This window comes from Bombus impatiens, unplaced genomic scaffold, assembly GCF_000188095.3.
Source record: "Bombus impatiens unplaced genomic scaffold, BIMP_2.2 scf_2645, whole genome shotgun sequence".
Taxonomy (NCBI): domain Eukaryota; kingdom Metazoa; phylum Arthropoda; class Insecta; order Hymenoptera; family Apidae; genus Bombus; species Bombus impatiens.
The window spans coordinates 151300-163534 of NT_179064.1; the positions used below are offsets into that span (position 1 = coordinate 151300).

The window sequence follows — 12235 nt, forward strand, 5'->3', positions numbered from 1 at the left end:
TTTTTTTTTTTTTTTTTTTTTTGGACCTTCCAACCATTCGTGTAATTGGGGTTGCATTCTTCGAGGAGTGCGTCGATCGATCGCACGAAATCGGCCGCCGCGACGCCGGCAAAAGCAGTCTAGATTTTAACAACACATTCACGTGCACATGGTGCAAACCAACGCAACAATTCACTCCTAATTAATTTAAACTCGCGCCCTAATTTTTTTAAATACATCGAACGAATTGTACTTACGCCCTCTCGACTCTCGCAACTCTTGAAGAAAGGCTTACCCTCTATCTCTCCCGCATCCAGTCTTCCCTCTCTCGTCTTTCTCTCGTTTCTTCCTAAACAGCTTAAACATCGATATTTAAACGCTCGTTAATATGTTCTCGTTAAGTCTTTCAGAAGAAAATTCGATTGCGTTGCCGATTGGACTTTCAGCTTTCCTGCATGACATCGCGATTTTCAGTGAATTGTATCATTTCTTTTTTGTCTTTCGAATTTTTCTTTTTTCGCCTTTTTTTAATACTTTTTTATTTGGCTCGCTTGTGATGGGAGATATTTTCTTTGTTCTCTTTTGTCTTCGCTAGAACAGAATGTGTGTCGATTTTTGTAGGCATCGAACGAACTTGTCGCGTGCGAGTTTTAATCCTAGATCGTTTTACTGAGAAATACTACAGAGATTTCCTTTGTCTTTTTTTTTTTTTTGTTTTTTTTTCACGTAGATCCGAATTGACGTCGATCGAAAGCTACAAGTTACGTTTCATATAATTTTTTTTCTCTCGTTTTGCATTTAATTTAGCGCGCTAATGCACGTGTTACAGATTCGAACACTAGTCTTCGATATATCGAAAGAAAGAACGGACTGGAAGCCGCTAAAATCCTAAACCGAAATCGTTAATGATTACAAAACCGACGGGTCTCGCGTCAGTTAGCTACTAGGGATCGTACCGTAAGAAATATTAAGGGCTCCTTTCAAATTCGTGTATCGTGGGTGTGTGTGTGTGTATGTGTATGTGTGTGGTATGTATGTGGCCACGTGAGACGCCATAATTCGTATCAGGTCTGCATGACGTGGGTTTCTATCGCTGCCTTTCGAGCGAAAGATTCTTACAAAATATTATAAAAAATTCTCATTTGCTTAAGGATGTGGGCTAGATATTGTTACACATCCTCTATCAATCGCGTCATTGACGTCTAGAAAAAATTGTATACAATAGCTACGATTTAAAATCGAGTCGCCTATGCGTCGCGGCGCTATTCGTAGTTAAATCGCAGAAACAGAGAAACTTGTTAAAATAATCGAGCAAACGTGATATAAGAACGTTACCCTAGTACAAATGGCTTCTGTTCGACACGACGAAACAAAGTTCAAAAGAAACTCTAGCTACTACCGAGCATTCGTTTCCAAATTGCACTCGAATCGCGTCGTGAAGAAACCGAAACGCACGCTCCTTCTCGCATTGAATTTTGACTAAAACTCGCCTACATCGAAGTAGAAGCGTGAGTATCTTTAAATAGACATCACCAGTGATAGTGTTTTGCAAATATATTTTACCTAGTATTTACAAACGTTGGCTACAAAAAACATTTTACAGTTAGCGACCAATAGAATACTCGCGAAACTGGAAAACGTGAAAAATCGTGAAACGTGAAACTCGAACATTCCATAATTTGCCTCGAATTCGAAACAAACTATCTTTTTATATTTGTCATAGATTTTTCAGCATCTTCGCTCGATTTATAAAAATCTTCCAGTCTAAAGATAACATATGGAATTTTCGACAAGCGAAATTATTACGGCGCAAGGCGCCAATAAAATTCGTTTAACAGCGTAGCGATTGAAAATTTAGGTCGAATGCTGATCTCCACACGATCGTCTACTTAATTCTTAAGGCGTCTTTAAAGTTCATCTTGAGAGCGTTCCACGAAGACTTTCGCTTCGATACTCGCTCGATCCATCGGTGACGCCATTAAAATGCAATAAACGGCGTTGCACGAAGATTTTTGTAATCTTCAACAACTATATAATCTTCCAGCGCCAATTTAATGTGGCGAACAAACAACGAGCTTAGTAAGAATTTGAAACACTTTCGATAAGACGACGACGCTGAATCGCTGGCAGAGATACATATATCGACAAGAAATTACGATCCACGCTCAAGTTTTGAGATTCAAAGGACCGTGCGCCAAATCCTTATTTTTAATTTATTTTTAAAGAAAAATATGCCAGCGATCGGCCGTGGAAAATGCGAAAACAGCGTGAAAACGATAAGAAAATCTCGCTAAATTCACACAGCAACGTCATACACGAACGCATATCGAACGTAATCGTTCCGGGAAAGAAACGCTTCGTTTCGCTAGTCTAATGATGCATAAGTGATCGTTTTAAGTAAAATTCCCTAAATTAATTTAGAAAAATTCATTATATTACGTTTCGTACATTTTCTTTTTTTCTTTTTTTTTCTTTTTTTGCCCTTTTGATATTATTTAATTATACTGGCCGTGCGCAAGGCTATTTCTGCGAAGAATGGCGAGCTCGAGATTTGTTCGTTCTACTTAAGAAACAACGTTGATGCGTGCATCTAAAAAAGAAATCAATATACACGAACGACCAAAACTCGATTAGCATTATCGGTTGTCACGATTACATTCGTGCAACTGGTATGCAATCAAGAACGTTTGTATATGTTTCTGTATGTGTGCGTGTATGTGTATGAGTATGTTTGTGTATGTGTCTGTGTATATGTATTGCATCAATTACTCCATAAATATTTTTCGTATTTTAGTTGCAGCAAGTTCGTAGTGCGTCAAAAGCGTTGATCACGAGGACCGAAAGTGTTTGTAGATCCGTAAAAACAATGAGAAACGTTGACAAATATCCAGCATTACCATGATCCTCGCTGCAGCTGACGACGCTGCATTCACGACAAAATCGAAACGGAAAGGACTTGTTTTTAAAGGCTTCTTACAATATGTACACGATATCTATTGATTCTATGGTATAGTATCATCTCTCTTGTTTCACTTTCTATCCACTTTCATTCTATTCCTTTCATTTTCTCCCATTCATTCTTGCTCTCATACTCACATTTTGCCTCGATCGGAATTTTGTCGAGTGACAAAGGTAAAAGTGTTCACTGCGTACATACGTATACAATATATTTATATATATATATATAATATTATTATTTATATATGTATACTATATACACAAAATGTGTTTCACTGTGTGTTCTCGTGTGCGTGTGCCCGTGTATGCCTGTCTGTGCATGTGTAACACGTGTGTGTATGTGTGTGTGTATGTGTATTCACATTTCACCAAATAGACTCTAATAAAACGTATAAACACGTGAGCCTAGCGCGGCGATCATCAACGCGCCATCGTATCGATAATCGAAAACTTTTAATCGCGTACGACAATAATGATTGATTATCTCTGATCCCAACCCATCGCCACGCAACGTTAATTCGTTTCGTTATTTTATTTTTGTCGAGTTTCTTCCATACTCGATCGTGATATCGTGAAATTCTGCACGAACCTCGTGACGAATACGCGAAATTTCTAAAATTTCTAGAATTAAGAATTTAATCATGCGATCGATCCTAATGTAAATCGACTAGAGATCATTTTCCTCGTTTCTCCTCTCTTCTCTCTAAATCGAAGCAACTATCGCTGTTCTGTCGGCCGAATTGAAAGAATTCCACGCGAAATTCATATCGAAGTTTCTCATTTCTTTTTCCTATGATTTCTCTTTTTTGTTCGTTTCTCACGATTTTATTTTATACTCCCTTCTTTCTTTGTTTTTCTTTTTTTCGTTCAATTAACTCCGGACGATCGTCTACCTAATTTCGAGCGAAAATCTCGTGGCGTTTAATGAAGACTCGATGCCGATTCACGAGTTCCCCTAGCTGGCTGATAAATCATCGATCTGAAAAATCTGATGTTTCTCGTGGGGTTGGGTAATAGGGGCCCGGGAGGAGTCAGCGCAAAGATTAAGGCCCCAGGGCTCTTTTTCTCTCCTTTCCTTTCTCTCTTATTCTCATGCTCTCCCTTCTCTCTCACTCTTTCTCATTCTTAAAAGTGTGTTTCTCTTTAACTTTGTTCACGTGACTGTTCTCGTGTCAATACTCATCTCGTTGAGCTGGCTCCGCGAATGGGGGATTTATCCTGTGCGTACCTCATCGACAAGGACATTCGATTATTCGTTTCAATCCGCCCATCGTTATGCGGAATTCCTGTTGGAAAAAATGCTCGTGAAAATTTTTCGCTGCCGCCAACACGCTCCATCTCTCTCACTCGCACATTTTTTCTCTCTCACACGCTCTCCATTTACGCGAACGAACTTTGTAATTGCTTTGATAAAATTTCTGTAAAACGGAGGAGGGTTGGGGGATGGGAACAGAACAAAGCCATTTACTCGATAGTTTCATGACAACAACAATTGGTTTCACTAGAATGGGTCTTTCTACTTGTACGATATCTATCGAATGGTCAAGAAAACGATCGTTACGAAATCAACAAGGCTCCTTTAATCGAGAGTACGATTACGAAAATAGAATCTACAATGTCTGTCACCATGGACACGTTACTCTGTTACGACAAATTACGCCATGTTTACTTTGGAACCAACAAAATGAAAAAATAATGCACTAGCTCGCTAACTCTTGCTTCCATCATAACGAAAATAGTCGCAAACGGAAGAAAGTGTATACCTCGTAGGATGAAACATTCGTGTATCATAGACAAGCGTGCACGCGTACCATCTCAACAATCCAACAAATAAAAATCAAAGCGATTTACCTGAGATTCAAAATCTCAGCTCTACGAAAGAACAACACTTTGCATAATCAACATTTCTACTCTCTGTTACAGCGTAAAGTATCGTGCACGCTTCCTCGGTAACGAGAATCATTGGCATAATACGATGCAATGTATCTATAATAGAAGTTCTACATCGAGATCCGGCACCAATAAACGGACAGAATGAAGAAAATGAAAATGATTCTGCATGAAAACACGCTGAGTTCCATGCGTTACGTACGATGCCGTATACTAAAGGCTAGAAATATCGTAACGAAAGGCGATTTCTATGTAAATTGTGGGACAGCTCGAACAACAAGGGTCTAGCTATTAAACAGTAAATCGAACAAAATGAACCATCTTACGGGTAGCGACAGGAAAGAAACCCCACTAACAGACCAGAGCGCAAATATTTTTTGTTTTCTTCGCTACGGTAGCGTTAAGCACGTTCGTACGTTCAGTAGCGTACCAGGTGGCGACCCCACTAAAGAGCAGTGGTGCGCAGGTGGGGACAGCGCTGTAGCGACAGGCCCCGGGGCCCCAGCTCCTAAATGGCGTTCAATGCGCGCGGATCTTGCTGCTGGCGACGCCTCGACGCGCTCCCGTAATCGACGCCACTGACGTACGATTCCTCCTCGTTGCCGTAGTCGTGTTCACTACGATCGCCCCGATCACGATCCATCCTCTCCAGCCTCGACTTTCGAGTTCCTTCGCTCATGTGTCCGCCGCTGTACGATCCTGATCCTAGATTTTTTGGTAAAATTCAATGTTACAGTTGTTAATATTAGTGGGGTTCAGGGAGCCTGAATTTCTGTAACTTGGCCACGATACCCCTTACGTGAATCTATAGAATTTAAGGTGTTACAGAAATTAGGCGCGATTTTGTGGTAAAATTTGAAAGGAAGCGAATTTTGAATATCGTTGTTTCCTGCTCGAGTTTTTGATAGTGGAACATTGTTAGGATTGGAGCTTGATTCTAAGAAATAGAATTATTTATTATACGAGTTGTATAGAATCCATAAATTGAATTGAAGAGAATTAATTTTAATCTCTTCTTAAATTTAATTCCGAAGATATTCCGTATTCCTTTCAAATTTTTGTTATTACTCAAGCTCGACGAGCTAAAATCATAATTCGATTTAACTTATAATTCTTATAGTTGATGTTACAGTATTAAAATATCGAGCTTGGCAATCGAATTTCACGGGGTGTCACTCAAAAAACTAGATTACAGAAGAGATTGTTACTTCGACGTTAAGCTGGACGGTGAGGAATCAGTAAGTCCGCCTACATGTCACACCTAAAACAACACCGCAACGACACACCATACACAGTGCATGCAAGCTAGTTATGCAAAAAAAAGAACAGGGCGCGTACAAAAAAGACAGAGAAAAACGAGAGGGGCAAAAAAAGACACGGTTTTGCAAAGACTCCGACGTTCGAGCTATCGTTGCGCTGGAGCGCAGACATCGAGAAATAAACGAGTCCTTGAAACTCGACGCAAGTCCTCCTCCATGGACTTGCTTCGACTAGAAGGAAAAAAAACTATGCTTTTCATTGAAAGTGAAATTCGCGTTCGTTCAGAAAAAAAAGGAAAAAAAAGAACAAGGGGAGAGCACAAAAACAAAGCGAATATCCCAAAAGAAGGATTTCGAAGATCTTCCGAGAGACCGCGCTCTGAAATTCCTCTTGAAACAAGTCATGTTACGTGTAACATTATTCCATCGAAAAATCTGTGATCCTCTCGATTCCCATGATCAAGTCTCGTTAATTGATTACGCTTCGTTAGGCTATTCTATATCAACCTATTCTATGTGAGAAGGGTTGGTGGAAGGGCTTGCGAGACAACCAAAAACAAAAGGGGAGATAAAACGAACAAATAGAACAGAACTGTAAAAAAAAAGAGATTGATTAAGAATTGAAACGAGAACGTAAGGAGAATCACTTCCACAAAACAGAACAGAACAGAAATCTTCGTCGACGGATGAATCGAATGACAAAAATAATATAAAATAAAAGAGAATAGACGAATGAATTAAACAAAAAAACGATGGAAAAGTGAGGAACATTTGAGGTGAACCAAATTAACCAAAATTAAATAACCAATCGATTAAATAAATAAATCCTTCTCTTTGGGTAAGAGAAACAAGAATAAGGTCCCGTTTCACCGGGTCCGTGCACCAAACCCGTCTATACTTACAACGCGGCCTTATTAAGGAGGTTTCCCTATAAACAGACAGTCTCTAATTCACTCGATCGTCATCGTAATCCCCCGTGTATTAAGATTACGGGGGAAGGGGAAGGACGACAGAGTACAGAGAATTGGTCAGCCGGTCTACGCCGTAAAATCTCATCCGCGATGAGGAGGAAGTGTGTGTGTGGAAGAAGCGTCGTCGTGCGTGCGAGCGTTCTTTTAGCTCGACTCTTTGGGCTTGTTCTCGTCACCCGGACCATAGGTGAACTGGCCCTGTTTTCGGATGACTCCCGTGGCAGCCACCGCCTCCACGACTTTTACACGTAAACAAAGAGAACATCGGAGTCAGAGCTGATTGCCGATCATACTTCGACCTGGTGCTTTCTTTTCTTTTTTCCGTTTCCTTTTCTATTTTTCGTTTTTTTTTTTTCTTTTCGTTTCTTTCTTTCTATTCTCGATCTGAGATTTTAATTTTGCCAGTGGTAACGGAACGTTTTAACTTTTTTCCTTTTTATATTTTAGGTAGAGTCGTCGTTTTGGTGGAGATTATTGCGATTCATCGAATGAGGACTTTTTTTTTACGATGAAACGAAAGAGAAAAAGATAGAGAGTATGCAAGGGTGGACGGTCACGCGCTTGTTTACGTGTTGTTAGTCTTGCGTAGCATGTTACACGCGTGGATTTTACGTGATCAACCCTTAACTGGCAGCTCGTAAGATTTATTTTAAGATTTTGGATCCAACCAGGCGGTTACTATTCACGTGACACGTATTTCCTTCTGTCTATTAATATTCTCTGAGCATAAACATTGAAAAATTGAATCTTTGACGACATGCTAGTGCAAAATTATCGAAACGATGATTTTCTAGCCCGTTCTTCGTGCAGTCGATAATTTTACAAGAGGAGGAATAAAATTCTTCCATATATACAAAATGAAATTAACCAAAAGTAAGATTTTTTTTACGTTAAAATATATAAAAAAATTCACTATGGTAAATGTTCAAATACTTTTACGAGCCTCCGTATACAATGTCATAATTGCGAAAATTGTTTAGAAATTATTCTACCGTACCAGTTGAGGGCATTGAACAAAAAGAATGAACGATCCATGAAACATGATAGCTTCATTCACGATACTATCAAGAAGACGTTAGTCTTTTCACTTTGAGAAGTCTTTGTCCGTGACGACATCATGAACGCATGCTCTAAACGCTTTTAATGAATATTAATAGTCGAACAGATGTCACGGGTAAATCCACTCGTGTCAGGGTAGTAGACAGAGCGCAGCGTGCACGAGGTAAGCTGCAGCTAGAATTATATTAAACGATCGTAGAGATGAGGATGAATAATAGAGGCGGTGAAACTGACGACGAGGGATGGTCGTGTCTTTCTGGTGGAGCGTAGAAAGGAAGTGGATATGAGCAAAGAAAAACAATATGAAAACGTGATTGAAACTAACGAGAACGAACGCGCCATTGTCTTGCAGAGGTTGATACATGTTTGCCGATCCATATATCGTCGCTGAAAAGAAATTCAATATAAAGGTGTCGTGCTTTCTGTACGAATATCTTTCACCGTGATACGTGTATTTTTCTTGATAGTTCAAAGACTGCTAGTTTATTTTTAATCTGCCAAATCATGCGGAAAACGCGCAAGTTAAAATAATAAGTTTGTAGGTATAGTTTAAACCAGCATTGTTCGCGTTGGTGGAACCTCCTTTCTTCCCTTCTTTCTTTTTTTTTTTTCTTTCCTTTTTATAGAACGTGATATTAAAATTTTTATAAGAGGAAAAGAAAAAGAAGGTTAAATAGGATTCTTGGAATTTCCGAGTTTATTTCGAACAGCGCTGATTTAAATAGAAGAAACAACGAGAGCAGGGTATATACAACGAAAATGAGAGATATAACTTCTCGCGCGTCATTCAGACGCTATAGCGTGCACACGAAGAAGAAGGACGTGCAGCGTACATCGAACGATATATCGTAATAATTTACAAGGCTGAGTATAGGTCTGCAACCAGCGACTAGCAGTCTTTCCAATAAAGAGTAACTCTACGTTCTAACACGAATCCATGCAACGGCTACGTGCAGCTAATGATACAACTACAGATGTGTTTCATTACTAGCTTCGAATGTCGCCATTGCTCTTTCTCGAGAATCCAAGTCTCGATAACAAAAAAGAAAAAAAAATGGAACAAAAGAGGAAAAACGAACGACGGTGTTTGTTCGCGTGTTGAAAAATACCAGAACGAATATAATCGTTTCTCTCCGATTTATTCTATCAGCTCAACCTTTTATCTATTTTCTTCTCTCTATTTTTCTACATCTTCAAGCAAGTAACGGAACACAGGGTGCGCGACGTTGGACTCGTAGAAAGAGAAAAGAAAGAAAAAGGGACGTGTGTACAATTTTGCGCTCGAGAAAAAGGTTGGGTTACCTCTTGGCTCGTGGCCGTAGTAACTCTCATGATGGGCACCTGAAGAGGCAAGAAGAAAGTGTCGAGTGTTAGTTGACGGAATTGGGGCTCGTTAGAGTTTCAAGTGAGCTAGAAACCTCGACCCAACCAGCCATGACTGAGAGGTGAGGATCGCATTGAGACTGTGTGAAAAGGATTGACAGTCGTGGACGAGAATAATGATGATGATATGTCGCGATCACCGAGCTTAAATAATTCTCTGTGGTAAGTAACTGACTGATATATGATTCGATGTCGTTGTCTAGATTTCCAGTCTGAGTCTATCGAAATCAAATCACGAAATACACAAAATTCCTCTTTTTACCAGCAATTAAACGACCCAATTTTAAAATACCTTTGAAATACAAATACTCTACTCGTCTATGAAGGTGTACAATCCTAACCAGGCCATTCTCCGCGATAATGAAACTCACGTAGAATATTTGTACTTGGTAACATTCTGCTACGAGATCCTCGATGATAATATGCGACCATAATCGACGCGTCACAATGAATATGATACCTGATGTGACGCGAGGTGTTAACGCGTCGACCGGTGCATCCGGTGCAGGGATCGGACGTGGCACTGTAGCGATCACTTGAGGATGCGTGGCCCTCCAGTAAGCTTCCAGGTACTCAGCTACGTGTTCGCAAGCTTCCTCCAGCTGATTCTCATCCAAGATCACGTCGAACATCTCTGTAGGACACTGAGCCAATTTCTCAGCAGCCACCATTTGTACGTTCAGATGTCTGATCTGCGACTTTCCACGCGACTTGATCAACCTTTGGAGCACTTTAGGTGACGAAATCTTCAGGTAGACGATCGTTGGCGCCAGGCTGGTCTTAGCTAACTGCGACGGATGATTGATGGTATCGCAGTCCAAAACTACCAACTAGAAATTTATAGTGGTAAGTGGACAATGTTTAGAAACGAGAGGATCAAATGGTTGATAAAGTACCTGAAGGGTTCTGGCAAGCTCAAAAATCCTCTCGATCTCGGCTTGAACCTCCGCCAAACAACTGCTCCTGCTTGTGGATCGTTCCATGATCGCTCGTTTTGATGGATTGTTCAGCAACGATCTCTTTGCCAGTGAAATGTCTGCCATTACCCTAGTGATAATTATTCTGAAATCGTAGAAACAAATATTTAGCCAGAAGTGCAAAGAATAGAATACTTCCTCGTGCAAATAGAATAATATTCGAATAATATCAATTTACAAAACATCCTTCGTTTCTTGTCGTATAACATGATAAAGTATTATATAAACATAATTATTCAAATAACATTGGCTCACAAAATATTTTTATTTTGTTGTCATATTGTATGATAAGATATTACATAAACCTCACAAAGACTAGCTATTAACTATGTAATAAATTTCTTCAATATTAGAATTTTATTCTTAAGGAATGTGCCAAGTATAAATTAATTTAAATTCATCTTACGTATAGCGTAGCGTTATTAGTAAAATAACTTGCTACGAATTCAATAATTTTTAGTAATAGTAATGAAAAGAGCAATTACAGAAAAAGTATGAGTGATGGAAAAAGTCTATTTGCAGATTCGAATTCAGCATGCACATGTACATAAATGTTACGGAAAATATGCAAATAGATGTTCAATAATTGCTCTTATAAAAATAATTGCTCTTCGACTAAGAGCTTCAATTTTAAAGAGAGCTTCGCGTACCTGCCTCGGAACCGATGTTTCAAATAATCAAACAACGCCTTTTGCATCATGTCCGTCACCTGATAACCTTTCAACGATGGACCGACCAGGACGACAGGCCTCATAGATGGTACAACGTCGTACGGCGTGGTTGTTTCCTGAAAGCGAGACGAACGAATGAGTCTAGACCGACTAAGAGGATGTCCTACACGCCAGGATCTGCCCCAAGATAGTCTCTCACTTACGTAGGACTTCGTGCGCACGGAATGCAACATTGAAAACATTGAAAACAGTTAATGGCCACGTCGACTGGAGACAGTATACGACCTACCCTCCTGCGCGGCCAAAGTCCTTCTCACGGTAATATCGCCATCTCATCGACCATCTTTCTTCAGCATTCTAAAGGCGCTTTGGCCAAGCAGAGTCTGTTTTCTTTCTTTTCTTTTTTTTTTTTTTTTTTTTTTTTTTCTAAAGGCGCTTTGGCCAAGCAGAGTCTGTTTTTTTTTTTTTTTTTTTTTTTTTTTTTTTTTTTTTTTTTTTTTTTTTTTTTTTTTTTTTTTTTTTTTTTTTTTTTTTTTTTTTTTTTTTTTTTTTTTTTTTTTTTTTTTTTTTTTTTTTTTTTTTTTTTTTTTTTTTTTTTTTTTTTTTTTTTTTTTTTTTTTTTTTTTTTTTTTTTTTTTTTTTTTTTTTTTTTTTTTTTTTTTTTTTTTTTTTTTTTTTTTTTTTTTTTTTTTTTTTTTTTTTTTTTTTTTTTTTTTTTTTTTTTTTTTTTTTTTTTTTTTTTTTTTTTTTTTTTTTTTTTTTTTTTTTTTTTTTTTTTTTTTTTTTTTTTTTTTTTTTTTTTTTTTTTTTTTTTTTTTTTTTTTTTTTTTTTTTTTTTTTTTTTTTTTTTTTTTTTTTTTTTTTTTTTTTTTTTTTTTTTTTTTTTTTTTTTTTTTTTTTTTTTTTTTTTTTTTTTTTTTTTTTTTTTTTTTTTTTTTTTTTTTTTTTTTGTAAACTACTGATCAACCTAAGCTATCAACGTTCTCCTACGCACTAAATCTGTTCTCGTTAGAAGCCATCATTCTACCGTGTTTTCGGCGAACCATTTTCAGCAAACGGACCACGTGGTTTCATCAAGGTCAGGGCAT

General features: G+C 38.2%; 1 protein-coding gene across 4 annotated transcripts in view; it reads right to left on the reverse strand.

The window, feature by feature from the left end:
• Positions 1–703: 703 nt before the first annotated feature.
• Positions 704–12235, reverse strand: part of LOC100741167 (voltage-dependent L-type calcium channel subunit beta-2) — a 28658-nt gene continuing 17126 nt past the window's right edge. For 2 of the 4 annotated variants that reach the window (XM_024372038.2, XM_024372044.2), the window contains 6 exons: positions 11351–11356; positions 11127–11263; positions 10396–10561; positions 9960–10329; positions 9419–9457; positions 704–5532 (listed from right to left, as the gene is read on the reverse strand). In XM_024372038.2, the coding sequence (XP_024227806.1) occupies positions 5336–5532; positions 9419–9457; positions 9960–10329; positions 10396–10561; positions 11127–11263; positions 11351–11356 (915 nt within the window). In that variant the 3' untranslated portion in view covers positions 704–5335. The remainder of the gene's footprint in view (positions 5533–9418; positions 9458–9959; positions 10330–10395; positions 10562–11126; positions 11264–11350; positions 11357–12235) is intronic. The other 2 variants (XM_012393352.3, XM_012393355.3) reach the window with 1 other exon arrangement.